Source organism: Neoarius graeffei, chromosome 3 (genome assembly GCF_027579695.1).
Source record: "Neoarius graeffei isolate fNeoGra1 chromosome 3, fNeoGra1.pri, whole genome shotgun sequence".
In the NCBI taxonomy this organism is placed as follows: domain Eukaryota; kingdom Metazoa; phylum Chordata; class Actinopteri; order Siluriformes; family Ariidae; genus Neoarius; species Neoarius graeffei.
This window is the reverse complement of record NC_083571.1, coordinates 2,218,180-2,239,479: the sequence shown is the minus strand read 5'-3', so window position 1 is coordinate 2,239,479 and position 21,300 is coordinate 2,218,180. Positions and strand designations below refer to the sequence as shown.

The window sequence follows — 21,300 nt, the reverse complement described above, 5'->3', positions numbered from 1 at the left end:
TTTAAGTCCTGGTGTTTCATTTCCTTCAGAGTCATATCCATCCAGTGTGCATTTCTGAGCCTTATTTTTTTCACCTGTGTTCCTTTGTGTTTTCTGTCTCCTCAGTTCATTTTCTGCATTTAATGGAGTTCTCTAGCCTCATGAGGAGGTTAACCAGAAAGGGACCTCGGCTGAACATTTCTGGAGTGGGTTACAGTCGACAGAACCCTAATGAGCAGTGATCCCAGCCCAGTGAGAGAACTGGAGATACAGGGAAAACAGAGACCTGCGCTGAGGGTTGTTCAGCCAAGCCCAAGGTTGGTACCGTGGCCACTCTGGTCAAAATTGAGGCCTATACCAAAACCTCTTGAGTCCAGCTCGAGGCCTGCAATGATGCTCCACTTCCTCCTGACTTCAACAGGGATGTTGTCATCATGCCACCTCCTGCTGACTTCACAGAGAACATCCAGATGCCTGTGTTGGTTTCATGAGTCATTCTGCCTGGCTGTCCTGTGTCCACCTCGTGGCTTCACAAATAGGGCTGGTTCTCCTCCCAGCTTCACAGAGGACGTTTCCCTGCTTTGTCCTACTTCTGCATAATAAAAAGCGTGTTGATGTTAGACACTTGTGTTCTGCCTCTAACAAACAGTTTTTGTTACAATGATGAGGATGGAGAAGGAGAAGAACAGGAACATGAGGAAAAGTGAAAGAAGAAGAGCAATAATAATAATAAAAAGATGAAGAGTAAGATAAAGAAGATGAGAAAGAAGAAAAAAGTTGAAAGAGACAAAGTGGTGAAAGAACAACAACAGAAAAATAGAAGAAGAAGAAGAAGAAGAAGAAATGCAGGAAAGATAAAAAGAAGGCAATCGTGTCTCCTGAAGTGATGGTGGTTGAAAGATGACACCAATTTTGTTTTTGCTGTTATTTCTGCTCCCAGGAGAGAATTCTGACAGTAGATGTGTTAGTGTGACAGAAGCTGTGGTGGTGTTTCCCGGTGTTTTTACAGTATTGATTATAAAGCAAGTCTTCACGAAAGGAACGTTCATCAGCATTAAGGGAAGAGCTCTACACCATCTCCACTTCTCACTGTATACTCTGAACAACATCCAGGAGAGATACTGGAGCCATTTCTGCTCCATATTAAATCATTTTGTACTTAAAAAAACATTTATTATTCATTATTAAAGAAATGGAAGTAGGTTCATAAACTGCATAGATGATACATAGTAAGACTAATGATAGTTGCCTTGAGACAGTTGAGGTTAAGGCCCTTGCTCAACAACCCACCTGTGGAAGCTTAGTGGTTCTGGGATTTGAACTCACAAACCTATGATCACCTTCGCCACAAGGTAAGGTAAACCATTCTACAGTTGGTCTTATGACTAAATATTACTATCCATCCATTCATTTTCTTCTGCTTATCCGAGGTCGGGTTGCGGTGGCAGCAGGGAATTCCAGGCATCCCTCTCCCCAGCAACACTTTCAAGTTCCTCCTGGGGGATCCCAAGGCACTTCCAGGCCAGATGAGATATATACAGTGGTGCTTGAAAGTTTGTGAACCCTTTAGAATTGTCTATATTTCTGCATAAATATGACCTAAAACATCATCTGATTTTCACACAAGTCCTAAAAGTAGATAAAGAGAACCCAGTTAAACAAATGAGACAAAAATATTATACTTGGTCATTTATTTATTTATTTATTTACTGAAGAAAATGAGCCAATATTACATATCTGTGAGTGGCAAAAGTATGTGAACCTTTGCTTTCAGAGTAAGATAAAGAAGAAAAAGTCGAAGGAGACAAAGTGGTGAAAGAACAACAAAAGAAAGATAGCCTAACCCCCTTGTGCAGCAATAACTGCAACTAAACATTTACGGTAACTGTTGATCAGTCCTGCACACCGGCTTGGAGGAATTTTAGCCCGTTCCTCCGTACAGAACAGCTTCAACTCTGGGATGTTGGTGGGTTTCCTCACATGAACTGCTCGCTTCAGGTCCTTCCACAACATTTCCATTGGATTAAGGTCAGGACTTTGACTTGGCCATTCCAAAACATTCACTTTATTCTTCTTTAACCATTCTTTGGTAGAACGACTTGTGTGCTTAGGGTCGTTGTCTTGCTGCATGACCCACCTTCTCTTGAGATTCAGTTTATGGACAGATGTCCTGACATTTTCCTTTAGAATTCGCTGGTGTAATTCAGAATTCATTGTTCCATCATTGATGGCAAGCCGTCCTGGCCCAGATGCAGCAAAACAGGCCCAAACCATGATACTGCCACCACCATGTTTCACAGATGGGATAAGGTTCTTATGCTGGAATGCAGTGTTTTCCTTTCTCCAAACATAACGCTTCTCATTTAAACCAAAAAGTTCTATTTTGGTTTCATCCATCCACAAAACATTTTTCCAATAGCCTTCTGGCTTGTCCACGTGATCTTTAGCAAACTGCAGATGCTCAGCAATGTTCTTTTTGGAGAGCAGTGGCTTTCTCCTTGCAACCCTGCCATGCACACCATTGTTGTTCAGTGTTCTCCTGATGGTGGACTCATGAACATTAACATTAGCCAATGTGAGAGAGGCCTTCAGTTGCTTAGAAGTTACCTTGGGATCCTTTGTGACCTTGCCAACTATTACACGCCTTGCTCTTGGAGTGATCTTTGTTGGTCGACCACTCCTGGGGAGGGTAACAATGGTCTTGAATTTCCTCCATTTGTACACAATCTGTCTGACTGTGGATTGGTGGAGTCCAAACTCTTTAGAGATGGTTTTATAACCTTTTCCAGCCTGATGAGCATCAACAACGCTTTTTCTGAGGTCCTCAGAAATCTCCTTTGTTCGTGCCATGATACACTTCCACAAACATGTGTTGTGAAGATCAGACTTTGATAGATCCCTGTTCTTTAAATAAAACAGGGTGCCCACTCACACCTGATTGTCATCCCATTGATTGAAAACACCTGACTCTAATTTCACCTTCAAATTAACTGCTAATCCTAGAGGTTCACATACTTTTGCCACTCACAGATATGTAATATTGGATCATTTTCCTCAATAAATAAATGACCAAGTATAATATTTTTGTCTCATTTGTTTAACTGGGTTCTCTTTATCTACTTTTAGGACTTGTGTGACAATCTGATGATGTTTTAGGTCATATTTATGCAGAAATATAGACAATTCTAAAGGGTTCACAAACTTTCAAGCACCACTGTAATCTCTCCAGCATGTTCTGGGTCTACCCTGAGGTCTCCTCCCAGTTGGACGTGCCCGGAAAACCTCCAAAGGAAGGTGCCCAGGAGGCCTCCTAATCAGATGCCTAATCCTAAATATTACTAAATGGTTCTAAACACTGCAGGGTTAAATGACACTGTATCCACAAGAACTGCTGGATGAATCCAAGGATTTATGTTGCACATCTTAAAGCCCCAGTGAGACCTGAACTGGCAACCCATGGTTTACAAGATTACTGTTTTAAACTCTGAGCTATAGAGTCTTGGTTTCATTTCCCACATTGATCTCTAAATTATTCCACTCAAGGTCACATAACGGGTTGGGCGAAGTTAACTATCAGGTAAACAAACTGATAGAAGAATTTACTTCCACACATTTACCACCTCAATTTCCTTGAAAGGATTTCAAGCAAGTCCAGTTGCCTTCTTTAGCATCTATGGAGAACATGGACGATATAATTATTAACAGCAATGTTTTGCAGTGGCTCGTGCAGAATTCGAGCATGGTCCTGAGATCTTTGAAATGGACAGGACTCACAGCAAACCTGAAGAAGTGTGCAACTGATGAGTCATTAACTGATAATCTGAGGGCACTTCAGCCATTCCTGCTAGTCCAGGGAATCAAACTTGTGAACTTTTGGTCTCAAAGCTGCTTCTCTAACCATTAGGTCTTCCCCTGAGGCCTGGTGGACACCCAAATCCAAAAAGGAGGCAAAGCAGTTTTGTGTCTGCTTGGATATTATCACTGGTTGGTGTCTTATTGTTTGGACATCAACAGCCTTTGACTGACTTGACAGCAGGCCGGTAAAATCTGCTCTTTGTGGAGGACTGCTCTTGCATTCCTTACAAGAGGGTTTCCCTTTCAGACTGGCTCCCAAGTAGAGCCCAGTTAGCAAGCTATGAACCGTAAACCACCCAAACAGCCCTTGAGAAACCTTTGGAGTGTGTTTGTATAGTGTGTCTCTCTCTCTCTCTCTCTCGCTCCATCTTGTTATCCCTCCCCCCTCCCATGTCTCCATCTGTCTCTCCGAATCTCTTTATCTTTCACCCTCCCCCTCTCGTTCCTGTTCTTGCTCTCTTTCTTGTTCCCTCCTCGCTGTTCTTTGTTGTTGATCTGCATCATGGCTCTGTTGCTTCTCCTTGTCTGTTAATCACAGCTTTACCTCTCTGTTATCGGACTCAATATCTCCATCTCTTCCTCTTTTACCTGTTGGGCTTCTGCTCTCTCTGTTCATCATGGATCTGTCCTTCATGGCAGCGCAGGTAATGAGCACAATGTCTTTATTCTGATATATTTAAAGTAAATCTCACGTGTAAATGCTAACAGAGAGCTGATTGAAAATAGCTTGAGATCTGATATACATTTCATTTAGAAACAAACTGAGTCTGAACACCGGTTTGCTGGCAGGCAGAAGGAACACAGACAGACGGAGAAACTCTGAGGAACTCAGATGTAGATTCAGTTCAAAGATTCATGAGTTTATTGTCGTTGTCCCCAGTGCTGCTTCAAACAGTGCCATCTGAACATTTGTGCGTACCTCATAAATATATGTTTTTTATCATAATAAAATGTAAACTTTGTTCTAGGTAGGTATTGTATTGATAATAATAATAATAATAATAATAATAATAATAATAATAATAATAATAATAAACCATTAATTAACCATTTGTATAATCTGGTTCTTATAGCAGCCATGAAAATTAGTTTTTGCTCCAAGCACTGATTCGTCATCTTATTTATGAATGAATAAGAGACCTGATGATGTAAGCGTTGTGGGAATAGCTAATGATCTGTCTGGCCAGCTTTAGAGAAACTGTTTGAAGGTCTTTACCTCTGATGAATAAATAATATCTCTCTCTGAAATTTGTCTATCATGAGGCCTCAACATGCTGAGCCTGGGATTGTGTTTCCTGTTTATTAAATATGGAATACCACTTTATTAATACATTTAAAATGTTCCTGAGAAACTGTAAAGATGTGTAAACTCCTTTGTCCTGAAGATGTTGGGAAACTTACAGCTACAGCTTTACCTCTGACTGTTACAAAACACATGACCATAAACATTACTGACATCAGTGCAGGTTAGCGACTCATTGCCATGGCAGCAGAACAGACAGAACCCATAAGGAGAAGAAGAACATGTATGGCATTTCCTGTTCTGTGTGATCAAGACATAATACTGCATATATTTAATTACAGAACCTACAGAACAGTGTGTGTGTGTGTGTGTGTGTGTGTGTGTGTGTGTGTGTGTGTGTGTGTGTGTGACATGATGGACGTCATGGATCATGGAGACTACTACAGGTCTCTCCTGGTTCCAGCTGGGTTTGTGATGGGTTTGTGTTGGTGTTCTGGATAATTAAAGCTTCTGTACTTCCTAAAGGGTTCTACCTGTAACCGTCTCTGCTGTTGGGTTGAAATTTTTTTTTTTTCAGTTCTGGAAGTCATTCTGTTTTTCAGGGTGTGTCTAATGAGTTTAATGTATGAAATGTGCTTTATAAACAAGGGTTCTATGTAGAACCCTGCAACAGAGGGTGGGCTTCTTTTATCGAAGTAGAATCCATTTAGCAACATAACTATCAAGAGAACCCTCACAACACTTTTCTATCCAAAAGTAAATATTTCCAGTGCTTTATAAAGACTTGTAATGGTTTTTGATGGGTAGTAGTGGCTTATAATACAACCTTTATTTGAAAACAAACGTCATAATACTGTCATCTCATCTCATCTCATTATCTGTAGCCGCTTTATCCTGTTCTACAGGGTCGCAGGCGAGCTGGATCCTATCCCAGCTGACTACGGGCGAAAGGCGGGGTTCACCCTGGACAAGTCGCCAGGTCATCACAGGGCTGACACATAGACACAGACAACCATTCACACTCACATTCACACCTACGCTCAATTTAGAGTCACCAGTTAACCTAACCTGCATGTCTTTGGACTGTGGGGGAAACCGGAGCACCCGGAGGAAACCCACGCGGACACGGGGAGAACATGCAAACTCCGCACAGAAAGGCCCTCGCTGGCCCCGTGGCGTGGATATGTAGCAACTTGACAAAAAAAAATTACTTGGTTCAGTTAAAAGCTGTTAATTAGTTCTGGATTTCATTTTTTAAGTTTATTATCATTAAGGAGTTAGTCGATAAATTTTAAAACAGGATACAGTGGTTTTCCTTTTATCACATCCTGTAATCAGAAAAAAAGTGATTTTTCTCAAAACAGTGGAATTGGATATATAGCGTTTTGGAATCAAACTCTTCAAATATACACTTATTCTGAATTTGATGTCTTTAACACTCCAAAAAAGACCAGTTTGGAACATTCTACAGGTAAACAGGTTCACTGGTGATTGGAAAGACTCAGTCATTCACAAGCAAAGATGGGGCGATGTTCGAAACTTTGTGAAAAACTGTGTGGACAAATAGTCCAACAGTTTAAGAAAACATTTCTCAATGTACAATTACAAGGAATTTAGAGATTTCACCATCAGCAGTCCATAATATCGTCAAAAAATTCAGAGAATCCAGAGAAATCTCTGCACATAAGGAACAAGGATGAAAACCAACCGTGACCTTCGACCCCTCAGGTGGCTGGACTGATGCAAAGTGGAAAAGTGTGCTATGGTCTGATGAGTCCACATTTCAAAGTGGTTTTGGAAATCATGGATGTTGTGTCCTCTGGGCTAAAGAGAAAAAAGGACCATCCAGATTGCTACCAGCACAAAGTTCAAAAGCCAGCATCTGTGATGGTATGGGTGTGTTAGTGCCCATGACAGTGGTAACTTGCACCTCTGTGAAGGCTCCATTAATGCTGAAAGGTACATACAGGGTTTGGAGCGACATATACTGCCATCCAGATGATGTCTTTTTCAGAGTGCCACGTTCTGTACGTGTTACAACAGGATGGCTTTGTAGTAAAAGAGTGCATGTGCTAAACTGGCCTGCCTGCCTCTCATTGAAAATGTGTAGCATGCTAGGAAGTGCAAAATATGACAACGGAGACCACAAACTGACGTTGTATATCAAGCAAGAATGGGAAAGAATTTCACTTTCAAACCCTTTTTTTCCCCATGCTCTCATGGAAGGCGGTTGCATTTCTTTGCTCTCCTCTCCTCTCCCTTATTTTCCCTGCTTGTGCTCCCTTGTCTCGTCTTGTCTGTCTGTCTATACTTTTGAGAGACTCTCTCCGCACTGCTCTCTAAATTAAAAGTCTTGAAATTGATAAACTGGTTGACACAGTTTTCTCGAGGAGAAGCCTGGGTTCGGGGGAACCCACCTGTCCTGCCGGAACGTTCGTGGCTGGCTACACGATGGATGCGTGGGAGTGGTGGCAGGTCATGTGCCTGGCGGTTCTTTCTGTGGAGGACATTGAAGACATCTCCCTATTCGGAACCATGATTACAGGACTTTTGCTGATTGGATTAGGCATTGCTCTGGTTTATCGAGGAAATCAGGAAATGGTGACAGCTGTTCAAAGCCCCATAAAGCTGCCTGACATAATTGAAGCGGTGGGCAGAGCTGTTGGCACTCAGACTGTGGCTATTCAGAACTTGAGCCGCAACATGGATAACATCATGAAGAAGCTTTCGGCTTTGCAAAGGAAACGGATTGATTCAGAGACCAGAATGGACAGACAGAGTGGTCGTGTAAAAGAATGCGTCTACTCGCCAGACCAAACAATCCCAATCTTATCTGCTTTTGGCTCCCTCAGACAGCACTGGCCTCAGCCAAGGCTGTTGCTGGGACAACATCTCCCCCTGAAGGTCACTGCTGTGAGACGCTCTCGTATTCTTCCCCCCTCTTCCCGCGGTCACTGCTTTTACCCCCAGTGTGACAAGCGGGTGCATGACCAGCGCCATCATGGCTGCAGGAGCGGACGGCTGCTTGCTTGCGCTGGGTTACCTCTACCTCCTCCCCTCTCCCCCACCCCTCCCCTCACTGAAGCAAAAACTCAGGTGTGGGAGGAGTTCGGAGAGGCCATGGAAAGTGACTTTCGGTCGGCCTCGAAGAGATTCTGGCAAACCGTCCGGCAGCTCAGGAAAGGAAAACAGTGATGTTTTACTACTGTTTACAGTGATGCTGGAGTGCTGTTGACCTCAACTGGGGACATCATCCAATGCTGGAAGGAATACTTTGAGGATCTCCTCAATCCCACCTTCATGTTGTCTGAGGAGGATGCAGAGTCTGAGGGTGCTTGGGAGGACTCGCCCATCACAGGGGCTGAGGTTGCTGAGGTGGTTAAAAAGCTCCTCGGTGGCCAGGCTCCAGAGGTGGATGAGATTCATCCTGAGTTCCTGAAGGCATTGGATGTTGTTGGGCTGTCTTGGCTGACACGCCTCTTCAACATTGCGTGGAGGTCATGGACAGTGCCTCTGGATTGGCAGACTGGAGTGGTGGTCCCCTTTTTAAAAAGGGGGACCAGAAAGTGTGTTCCAACTATAGGGGGATCATACTTCTTAGTCTCCCTGGGAAAGCCTATGCTGGGGTGCTGGAGAGGAGAGTCCGGTTGATAATCAAACCTCAGATTCAGGAGGAACAATGCGGTTTTCATCCTGGTCATGGAACACTGGACCAGCTCTTTACCCTTGCAAGGGTACTGGAGGGTGCATGGGAGTTTGCCCAATTGGTCTACATGTGTTTTGTGGACCTGGAGAAAGCTTACGACCATGTCCCTCATGGTGCCCTGTGGGGGGTGCTTTGGGAGTATGGGGTTCAGGGCCCACTACTGCAGGCCATTCAGTCCCTGTATGACCGGAGCAGGAGTTTGAATCACATTACCGGCAGAAAGTTGGACTCATTCCCAGTGCATGTTGGACTCTGCCAGGGCTGACCTTTGTCACCGGTTCTGTTCATAACTTTTATGGACAGACTTTCTAGGCACAGCCAAGGGGCAGAGGGTGTCTGGTTTGGTGGCAGCAGGATCACGTCTCTGTTTTTTGCAGATGATGTGATCCTGCTGGCTTCATCAATCTGTGACTTAAAGCATGTGCTGGAATGGTTTGCAGCTGAGTGCGAAGCGGCTGGGATGAGGATCAGCACCTCTAATTCCATGGCCATGGTGCTCAGCTGGAAACAGGTGGAGTGCCTACTCCAGGTCAGGGGGGATTTGCTACCTAAAATGGAGGAGTTTAAGTATCTCAGGGTTTTGTTCATGAGTGAGGGTAAGGGGGAGCGGGAGTCGGACAGATGGATCAGGGCAGCGTCAGCAGTAATGCGGACGCTAAACCGGTCTGTTGTGGTAAAGAGAGAGCTGAGCCAAAAGGCAAAGCTCTCAATTTACTGGTCCATCTACGTTCCCACTCTCACCTATGGTCACGAGCTATGGGTAGTGACTGAAAGAATGAGATCACGGATACAAGTGGTAGAAATGAGTTTTCTCCGCAGGGTGGCTGGGCTCTCCCTTAGAGACAGGGTGAGAAACTTGGTCATTCGGGAGAGACTTGGAGTAGAACCGCTGCTCCTCCACATCGAAAGGAGTCAGTTGAGGTCGTTTGAGCATCTTGTTAGGATGCCCCCTGGATGCCTCCCAAGGGAGGTTTTCTGGGCATGCCCCACTGGGAGGAGACCCCGGGGCAGACCCAGGACATGCTGGAGAGATTACATCTCTCGGCTGGCCTGGGAACCCCTCAGTATTCCCCCGGAAGAGCTGGTGGAGGTGGCTGGGGAGAGGGAAGTCTGGGCTGCTCTGCTTAGGCTGCTTAGCCTGGCTAACGTGACTTCAAAGCTCTCCGAGCATTTGGTCTGGCCAAGCTATTAAGCCAAACCGTTTCCCAGAGCCCGTGGTTGACCCGCCTCCCTGAAATGCCTCAGTTTGCTACTGGTCGAAGCCAGAAAAGGCTGTGACGAAGCTTAAACCAATCACATCACTCTTTCCTCTGACGTATGTGACGCGACGGGGCTAACTGGTAGATTAAACTCTTACCGAAGCCGGTCGGGAGCAAGGCGAAAATGTCCTTCCTTTCAATAAATACCTCCAGGGCTGCTCTTTGCTCCGTTTTCAATGAGAACTTCCCGTTGAATGCTTTCAATACAGCATCTACCACTTTGTTAAAGGCTTGCCGCTGCTCTATGTTCGTGATGTGAATGAAGCGCTTCCGGCATAGATTCTGTAAACAATCTATGGCTTCCGGTCGCAGTTCTACTACGTCACTGCCTTGAACACGCCTCTACCCAGGGCCGTTGGAGATGCTCAAAGTTGATTGGTTCCCGATTTTTCGGGAGCTTGGAAATGCTGTAGATAGCCTGCCTGGCCAGACTAAGCTCGGAACAGGCCCTCATGTTGCATCACGCTTAGGATGGGCGGGCCCAGGCTATAGGCTGCTACCCCTGCGACATGGATCTGGATAAGCAGTAGAAAATGGATGGATGGATGGATGGATGGATGGATGGATATTTGCAAATTCTGTTTTTATTTATGTTTTACACAGCATCCTAACAGTTTTTGGAATCAGGGTTGTAGTTTGTAACACTTTGTGATGATATTCTGTGGATTGGTGTCAGTATCAGAAAGGCCGTGATAGTGTAACAGGTGATGTTTGCTGGTTTTCTGATGTGATTCAGTCTCTGATGGTGAGTCTGTGGGAATAAACTGTGGTTTAATGGACCTCATGTCCTTCTGTGTTATTCAGCCAATACAATTAATACAGTTCCTGTAATCACAGTCCAGTTCTGAAACTGAAACTTTAATGGAAACCATTAGACCAATTCCCATGAAGGAGTGAAACAATATTTCAGATTGTTTTTATCCACAGTTATTATATTTCTTTTTTAACGTGGAGAATGTTGCTTATTTTTTTATTGTTTATTCATTTCTTTGTTTGTTTGTGTGTTTGTTTTCTGCTAATTTGGTCATACAAAGACAAATAGATTAAAAAACAGCTTCTTTCCAAAAGCCATAACCGCCCTGAACTCGGATATGCTCTGACTTTATAGTCTATTTTATTTTACTAATTTATAAATGTGCAGTACTTTATAATGTGACTCTCTCTGTGCAATACTTTTATAATGTGCAATACCTCACTCCATAATGTGAAACGCAACACATACACCTCAGGACTGTGCACCTTACCTTACCCTGAAATAATTCATAATGTGCAATATTTTATCTTATAATGTGACTCTCTCGTGCAATAATTTATAATGCGACTGTCTCTGTGCAATATTTTATGTGCAATACCTCACTCCATAATGTGCAACACCACATACACCTCAGACTGTGCACCAGACTGTCTCTCTCTCTCTCTCTCTCTCTCTCTCTCTCTCTCCACGCTGTTTGCACTGTTATTGGAGACCCTTTAATCTCATTGTACGTGTATAGTGACAATAAAGGCACTCTATTCTATTCTATTCTATTCTACTATATGACCTTGTTTTTTATGGTATAATATTATGACACAGTTTTCATTAATCAGTAACTAATCTGCATTCATTACTCCCTGTGAGTGTAATCACAGCACAGTGTGATGTCATAAAATGATAAACTAATTAAAGAAAGTACAGTTTTATCCTGTGTAATTCATATTAAACGTGTTAGGACTTTACACATATTATTATCCGCATGTTTGAAGCTTTAGTACAGATTTACTTTGAATCTGAAGTGTTGTATTTCCTGTATATTTAGTTGTAGCTATTTCAGAGAACATGTAATATGCAAATATATGCAAATTTACACAAATGGTCTTGGGCACCAGAGGATTTTCTGGAAAATGCACTTTTAAGACTCCCCTTCCTGCAATGTGTGTGTGTGTATGTGTGTGTGTGTGTGTGTGTGACAGCAGCAGCTGCTTTTCCTATCAATATTAATTAATGCTTGTTATCACGCTGAGCTTCTTCTCACAAACCCAGACTGCTGAAGTCGCACCTGAAAGACGTTATGATTGTGTTTTAGAGAATCTGAGCTGTATATTATGTACTATTGGACACAGCCATGTGACCTTTCGCTCAAACAAAATGTAGGCAGAGCTTCAGTAAAATAACGTTGAACTGCTTTATTTCTGTAAAGATATTTATTTTTTTATTTATTGGATGGATTCATTGTGGCCTAAAAATGATGTAGTGATGCAATGAGAAGAGTTTTAAGCAGTCAAACCCTGCATTAGGTCCAATTTCAAGGATGTAAAGAATTAGATTTCTAATAGATTTATATTTTTGATGGGTCTTAATTGTTTTAATGGGTTTCTAGTGAATCCTAATGGTTTCTGATGGTTTCTTTGGGATTTTAGGCTGCATCCACACGACAACGGCAACGAGATTTTTTTTTTTTAAATATCGCGTCCACATGGGCAACGGATCAGTAAAATATCAGGTTCATATGGCAACGCAACGCTTGCTGAAAACGATGCAATACACATGCCACACCTCTACATGCGCTGTAAGACGGTCCCATCGGAGACACCAGAACAATAGAAGTAGATGCATGAGCATAAACCCCTTCTTCTGTAGCATCAGCCACAAAGTTTTGATTATTAATCAGTAGCGTAAAACAAAAGACACGGAAAAAGGAATGAACGGGGGTAGATGGAAGCCGGTACGCCAACATTCTGAGATCCTCCAGAATTCTTTAATGGTCCGGAATAAATTGAATGCTACACATTGATGGATTACTTTGTTCTTCTACGCCCTTTTTGAGGAATGTATTGTCGGACTTAAACCAACATCTGAAGAGGTGAGATCGCTCCTTTTTTTTTCCTATTTTTGCTGGCGGGATTGTTTTTGTTTTTGGAAAGCACACGGGCGGTGCGCAGTTTGGTTATACTCAGTACTTCCACAGTGTTTGGACTAAAGACTCTGCCCTAAGGGCTATTCTCTCTCTCTCTCTCTCTCTCTCTCTCACTCTCTCTCTCTCACTTTGCACCATTACACAATAAATATTCACAGTGAAAATATTTTGTAAGCGCGTTTCATGAACCAAGTTATAGGATTTGTTGACAACTCGCATCGAGTTCGTTACACTTCTACCCAGCGTGAAGCACTCACAGTCATGTGGTTGTGACGTCATTGTAAACAAATCCGTTCTACTCATCCAGACGACTTTGCAACAGGGCCGTTGCCAGATTTTTCCTCTCTGGAACCCGTTCTCAAAAGATTTCATTTTGGGGCACCCAAAATGCCGGTGCCGTGTGGACGCCAGGCCGAAACGATAAACAATTTTATCAGAATCACCTGCATCCGTTGCCATGTGGACAGGGCCTCAGTTTGACTTTGATGGTTCCTCATGTCATGTGGCAGGAACAGAAGGAACTGCAGGTAACTGAAGTTTATTGAAACTGCAGATAGACAAATCCAAAGGATTCGGCAAAGACATAATCGAAAAACAGGCAGTGGTCAGGCGATCAGTAAACAACATGAGCTCAATAACACTATTACTCCTTTTTCACAGGCAGTTAGAGGGTCAGTTTGGAGTCAGTTCCTATTCTCAAACCAGCTCATCACATTTTGACCGCCAAAGAACCAGCTCTCAGCCAGGAAAACTGGTTTGAAACTGGCACCAACACTCTGCTGGTCTATAACCAAGAACTGCTCACATCAGGGGCAGGGGTAGGATCTTCAGGAACAACAAGACCAACTAAAGCTAAACCAAAACTAAAACTGCAATTTAAAAAAAACTGAGCTAGTGTAGGATCTAGTCTGGCTAATCTAAAGAAGAAAAAAAAAACAGAGCTTCAGTGTGGATGTGAAATCAAAACAGATGTGTCCATTATTATTATTATTATTATTATTGTTGTTGTTGTGTTGGTGGTTAGCGTTGCTGGGAAAGCAGAGACGTACACAGTGATGTAATGATGCGGCTCTACGGTGGATCTCTAGCCTGTGGAAAAGCAAACCGGTTCTTAGAAGGTTTGTAAGTCTGAACCAGCACTGGCACCAACCCAGAACTAGCACCTAGTTCATGTTCGCAGAAAGGGGTTATGAGGTCAAAAACTAAAAAAATAATAAAAATAACCAGCAAACCAAAGATACACATGACAGCAAGATATAAAAGTTATTGTTAACACAGGAGCTGAATGTATACACTGAAAAGAACCAGTGAAATGAGAGTCCTCCTATACTGAGTGTGTGTGTGTGTGTAATTGTGTCCAGGTGTGTGCAGTGAGAATGATGAACATGATAGAGTTCACGATGGCTGGGGCTTGTAGTCCTCAGTGGCCATGTTTGTAGGCTGTGTTTAACTCTGGGAGATGTAGTTGGCTGCTCATTTCAACATTGACATGACTCCTAATAGATTTTAGTATATTTCTGATCATTCATTGTGTGTTGTAATATATTTCTGATGGTTCCTAATGGGTTTCATGTGTTTCTGGTGGTTCCTAATGGGTTGTAATATATTTCTGATGGTCTGTAATGGTACTTTAATGGCACGTATGGTTCCTATTAGTTCCTAAAACGTTTACATGTGTTTCTAATGTTCCCTAATGGATTTAAAGTGTTTTTAGTGGTTTCTATTGGGGTTTATTGTGTTTATGATGGTTTCTAATTGGTTTAATATGTTACTGGTGATTCGTGTTTCATCGGTCTATACTCATAGTGTAATGGAATGAATGCTTCCTAATGGCTCCTAAAGGTTGTAATGTGTTTCTGATGGCCTGTATTGGTAGTTTAATGGAATGTGTGGTTCCTTTTGGTTTATCTCATTTTATTCTAACTGTGAAAGAAACTTGCTGTTGAGTTCTGGTAATGTATTTGTAACCAAGAAATCTAATGGAAACCTATAGAAATCTGATGGAAACCATTAGAGTTTTGTCTAAAGGATTAAACAGATTTCACAGCAATGATAAAGAACTCATTTTCAGTTTAGTGAAAGTCACAGCCTATTTTGACTATTGTGTCTATTTTGGTCTGCATTTTCCTTATTTGGGCATTGTTTCCTGTTCTCACTTCCTGTTGCTATGGTGGTTAATTATAGTCACCTGTATTACTGCTCTGTTTAACCCCTGTAGATGTCCCTGTGCTTGTGTTTCATGGTTATAGATCGTTAGTGTATTTTTAATCACTGTTTTATCTTTTTTTGTTGCCTGTTTATTTTTTCATCCATCTTGTTTGTTGGTCTTTATCCTGCAGGTCAATTCTGTTAAGTTTGTTAAAGTCTGACACTGGATCTGAGGGAAATTTACACACATTTACTTTCAGTGTTGTGACAGTTCACAAGGATTAGCGCTGAGTCAGTTCTTAATGAGCTGCTCTTTCTCATTAAATTACTTTCCCTTCATCCCAATATCACCATCACCATCATCCTGAATCTCCATCTTGATTTGTCCTCAGTATCATCACACACACACACACACACACACACACACACACCAACAACAATCACAACAGCTTTGTGCTCGTCTATAAGTTGAATCCTCGCTCACCTCCTCATCACATTGATATTTACAGCCTTCACACTTTCGCAACTTTTAACTTTCATGGAGGAAAAACAAAATAAATCCAACTTCTTTTTTTTCACTGCACGTAATTAGAGCGTAAAACTGTCAAATAAATAAATCTTTAATAAAAGCTCATTGATCTCATTTTTTCATTATAAATAAAACACGAACAACATTGTTTCACACTTTATTGCAGGTAGTGCGTATGTTTTATGTTCACATGTGATTTCTACACAGGATTTGTTTATTTTCATTGCTTTTTAACGTTATTTATCATTTATTTTCTCTTGTGATCACCGTTTATTCATATGATGTCTACTTGAGCATTGTGTAATTTCAGACTGTTTTTCAGGCAGATGTTCCTCTTGGGCTATTATTAAAAAAAAAATCATTAGGATTCTTTCTGGACATTTTATTTATTTGAAGCTGAGAACTTTTTAAAATTACACCTCATTTTATTAGTAGATAATTTTGTACATTTATTTCTATATAGACGTACATTACCCTTAAAATTGGTGCTCTGAAAGGCACTATATACATTATTATTATTATTATTATTATCATCATCATCATCCCACTATTCATTTGAACAGTTTGGATAGAGCTTTGTAATTCACTGGCTGCAGTTTTTATTTGTGTTTGTGTTCGAAGAGATTTTATAAGATGCATATTACAGTTAATGAGTCTCCATGTTTATGTGTTTATTTTATTCACGTTTCCTCCAACACGGACTTTAAAACTCCACACAGCCCTCGCAGGGAAAGTGATAAAACTTTCTGATGGAGTCATTCGCTTTTCTGACATTTTTATCAGCAGAAAAAAAACAGCTATTTTTCTTCTTTCCTTTGTTCTGGAGTGATATCAGAGTAATCTGTAGCCGAGTTTCTCTTCATCAGTTTGCTCTGGATGCACAGCGTGAAGCCTCACATCGATACAGCGCTGAGCAGCATCAACTCCGCTTGATTAGTTCATTAATACACTGATTACTGCTTTTGATTTCTCACTCAGTTGGATCAGTGTGTTGAAAACAGACGCTTGTCACAGTTACACGTGATTCGAACCTTGAACATGAGCACGTGGCTGTTGCGTGAGCAGCAGGGTGAAGTCCAGCGCCACCGTCTGGCAGTTTGATGTAACTTAAGGCACAGTTTGCATTTTCTATCCCTGATTTTTTTCCAGGTTTAGCGGCGAGTGTTTGTGTTCAGAGGCCGTTGTTGAAAAGTCCGTTCTTTCTCCGACACTTCAATTGAAGAAAAATCACACAACCTGAACCCGCGTAACCTGAATCTGAATATGGAACCTTCCTCACAAAAATACTGATGTCAATTTAGGAAATAACACAGACCTTAATGCTTAACTCTGTCTATTTTATTTTATAAAAACTGACGAACTAGATAAGAACTGCTCTGAGTCAAAAGACGAGAACGTTAAAGCTAAAGTAAACGTGAACACTGTGGAATGTGCAGTGTAATGCTTGTGGGAACGTGTTGTAAAGGGCCCATGATTCCTGCACTGCGTGGGGTTTTAAACAAACATCATGATGGCTGACGTCAAACTGCACTTTGAATTGTTTGGATTTGAGAAAGAAATTCATTTCTGAAGCAGAGTGTTTATCATTTATCTCTCTTGGCAATGATTTGTTTTTTAATGTACAAATGACTCAGGACACGGAGCACTCAGATGGTGAAGGATATTGCTGAAGGCCCAGAAGTTGCCCTCTGGCAGCTCTGACACGTGACCTCACAACCTTCTGCTCATTGGACTGTAACTGTAACAGCTGCTCCACTGACCATATGTCATAATTAGGAGCTTCCACTTGTGGTTACCATAGCAACTCTCTCTCTCTCTCTCTGTGTGTGTGTGTGTGTGTGTGTGTGTGTGTGTGTGTGTGAGTGAAATGAAGGCAAGTCCCAAAGCTCAGGCCAGATATTTTTTAGACCAATGTGACTGTGTTACAGTGTATGTTCAAACTCTCAGACATTCTACTGCCCCGTCAGACTCATTGCTACCCCGTCAGACTCACTACTGCCCTGTCAGACTCACTAGTGCCCCATCAGACTCATTGCTACCCCGTCAGACTCACTAGTGCCCCGTCAGACTCATTACTGCCCTGTCAGACTCACTAGTGCCCCATCAGACTCATTGCTACCCCGTCAGACTCATTACTGCCCCGTCAGACTCACTAGTGTCCCGTCAGAGTCATTGCTGCCCCGTCAGACTCATTACTGCCCTGTCAGACTCACTAGTGCCCCATCAGACTCATTGCTACCCCGTCAGACTCACTAGTGCCCCGTCAGACTCATTACTGCCCTGTCAGACTCACTAGTGCCCCGTCAGACTCATTGCTACCCCGTCAGACTCATTACTGCCCCGTCAGACTCACTAGTGTCCCGTCAGAGTCATTGCTGCCCCGTCAGACTCATTACTGCCCTGTCAGACTCACTAGTGCCCCATCAGACTCATTGTTACCCCGTCAGACTCATTACTGCCCCATCAGACTCACTACTGCTGCGTCAGACTCACTACTGCCCCATCAGACTCACTACTGCCCCATCAGTCTCATTACTGCCGCATCAGACTCACTACTGCCCCATCAGACTCACTACTGCTGCATCAGTCTCACTACTGCTCCATCACTCTCACTACTGCCCCATCAGACTCATTACTGCCGCATCAGACTCATTACTGCCGCATCAGTCTCACTACTGCCCCATCAATCTCATTACTGCCCCATCAGTCTCACTACTGCCCCATCAGTCTCACTACTGCCGCATCAGACTCATTACTGCCCCATCAGTCTCACTACTGCCCCATCAATCTCATTACTGCCCCATCAGTCTCACTACTGCCGCATCAGACTCACTACTACCCCATCAGACTCATTACTGCCCCATCAGTCTCACTACTGCCACATCAGACTCACTACTACCCCATCAGACTCATTACTGCCCCATCAGACTCATTACTGCCCCATCAGTCTCACTACTGCCCCATCAGTCTCACTACTGCCCCATCAGACTTATTACTGCCGCATCAGTCTCACTACTGCCCCATCAGTCTCACTACTGCCCCATCAGTCTCACTACTGCCCCATCAGTCTCACTACTGCCCCATCAGACTCATTACTGCCGCATCAGACTCACTACTGCCCCATCAAACTCATTACTGCCGCATCAGACTCATTACTGCCCCATCAGTCTCACTACTGCCCCATCAGTCTCACTACTGCCCCATCAGACTCATTACTGCCGCATCAGACTCACTACTGCCCCATCAAACTCATTACTGCCGCATCAGACTCATTACTGCCCCATCAGTCTCACTACTGCCACATCAGACTCACTACTGCCCCATCAGACTCATTACTGCCGCATCAGACTCACTACTGCCCCATCAAACTCATTACTGCCGCATCAGACTCATTACTGCCCCATCAAACTCACTACTGCCCCATCAGACTCATTAATGCCGCATCAGACTCATTACTGCCCCATCAGTCTCATTACTGCCCCATCAGTCTCATTACTGCCCCATCAAACTCACTACTGCCGCATCAGACTCATTACTGCCGCATCAGACTCATTACTGCCCCATCAGTCTCATTACTGCCCCATCAGTCTCATTACTGCCCCATCAAACTCACTACTGCCCCATCAGACTCATTAATGCCGCATCAGACTCATTACTGCCCCATCAGTCTCATTACTGCCCCATCAGTCTCATTACTGCCGCATCAGTCTCACTACTGCCGCATCAAACTCACTACTGCCGCATCAGACTCATTACTGCCGCATCAGACTCATTACTGCCCTGTCAGATGCATTACTGCCGCATCAGACTAACTACTGCCACATCAGATGCATTACTGACCCGTCAGTCTCACTACTGCCACATCAAACTCACTACTGCCACATCAGACTCACTACTGCCCCATCAGACTCATTACTGCCCTGTCAGACTCACTACTGCCACATCAGACTCATTACTGCCCCATCAGACTCACTACTGCCCCATCAGACTCACTACTGCCCCATCAGACTCACTACTGCCCCATCAGACTCACTACTGCCACATCAGACTCACTACTGCCCTGTCAGACTCATTACTGCCCCGTTAGAGTCTTTGCTGCCCCATTAGACTCATTACTGCCCTGTCAAACTCACTACTGCCACATCAGATGCGTTACTGCCCCATAAGACTCACTACTGCCCCATCAGACTCACTACTGCCCCATCAGACATAGAGGATGGTGTTTACACTGATAACCTGAACATCCTCTCAGCTGTTATTTTACACCTCCTTATTTCTTTTCCTTTTTTAGAGTGTATAAATCACAGGACGTGACAAACTCTAATTCATCACCACCAAGACAACTCACCTGTTTCCACAACACACACACACACAGACGGAGACAGTCTCAGCAGTGTTCTCTCAGAATAATGATGAGGTTCAGAAAGAATGAATGTTGTTGCTCTGTAACAGAGGGATAATGCCATCCCTCCATCCATCAGGGATTAGATCTGACCTCAGCCCTCGCAGGTTAAAGAGTTCAGAGTGACGATGGGTTTAATGTTTGACCCATCTAACGTATTCCTTCTGAGAATCCTACAGACGCTGTGAACATCGTGCTTGGAATGAGATGCGTGATGTCTGGAACAAAAACATCGTAACGTTCATGAGAAATTCGTGGAAAAAAAGCAACTTGAAAAAGATTACAATTTTCATTTATTATAAGACACGCAATGCATTTCATTTATAATAAATGACACTGGAGATTCCTTCCAGAATAAAATACATAAATAAACATCTCCTTACTTTCAGAAAACTTCACTGTATCATCAATAACACACTTTAAAAAAAAAAAAAAATACATTTCTGTGGAGCGTCTGCTGGGCCCGCCCCTGTGAATGAGCTGTTACTGTATGTAGAAACTATAACGTATTAGAATGAGTGCATTAATGTAAACCTGCGCTTCTGTCAGATCTGCTGTTAGACAGAATTAATCAACAGTCTTTAAGTGTTTAAGTTAAGCGAGACTAATCTCCATTAAATAATAATTTAAGCACTCGTCTGTGTATAAAGTTCAAAATCTGTCATCACATTTACCGATGGTGTAAAGTAAACGCTTCGGGATTCATTACTGACCTCTTCCTCTTCATCCCTCGTTCTCAGATCCCTGTAATGACGGGTGCCTTCATGGATTCATCTCCAAACGACGACTACAGCACGGATCACTCACTCTTCAACTCCTCGGCCAGCGTCGCTCTTCACCAGCAGGAGACACCACAACGGGTTTCCCGCGATGCCATCTGGCTCTGGATCGCCATTTCTGCCACCATCGCAAACATCGTGGTGGTCGGAGTTGTGTACGCCTGCACATTCTGAGTTTGGGAACTTTGGGAAATAAATGTCACTTCAAACTCAACAACTTCAGCCCAGTATTCTTCCCTTTTCCTCTTTTTCTCTCTGTCTCACTGTCACTCTGTTTTTATTCTTTCTCATTTCACCAAAAAACTGAGGTCATGTTTTTATTTGTGAATTGTGTTTTAGAGAGATGGAATTCTGAAGCAGTTTCAACAATCAGATTTAGATCTGATGTGAATATGTTTCATATTCCTGATACTCAAGCGCGTAAACAAGAGCATGAATTGGACCATAACAAATCATCAGACGTGAAAATCACGATAATGTGAACTTTGCAGCAATAGTTACATTTT

General features: G+C 42.9%; 1 protein-coding gene across 1 annotated transcript; it reads left to right on the top strand.

Annotated features, from left to right (window-relative positions):
• Nucleotides 1–4,327: 4,327 nt before the first annotated feature.
• Nucleotides 4,328–21,011, top strand: LOC132882670 (uncharacterized protein C14orf132-like). The gene is made up of 2 exons (XM_060915753.1): nucleotides 4,328–4,478; nucleotides 20,756–21,011. Exons 1-2 carry the CDS (start codon nucleotides 4,452–4,454, stop codon nucleotides 20,966–20,968), a joined length of 240 nt encoding a protein of 79 aa, XP_060771736.1. The 5' UTR covers nucleotides 4,328–4,451; the 3' UTR covers nucleotides 20,969–21,011.
• The last annotated feature ends 289 nt before the right edge of the window (nucleotides 21,012–21,300 follow it).

Bases quoted from the DNA above. Each gene is read 5' to 3' on its own strand.
- LOC132882670 (XM_060915753.1), top strand. From the start codon at position 4,452: ATGGATCTGTCCTTCATGGCAGCGCAG. The intron at 4,479-20,755 runs GTAATGAGCACA...CCTCGTTCTCAG, and splicing joins TGTCCTTCATGGCAGCGCAG to ATCCCTGTAATGACGGGTGC.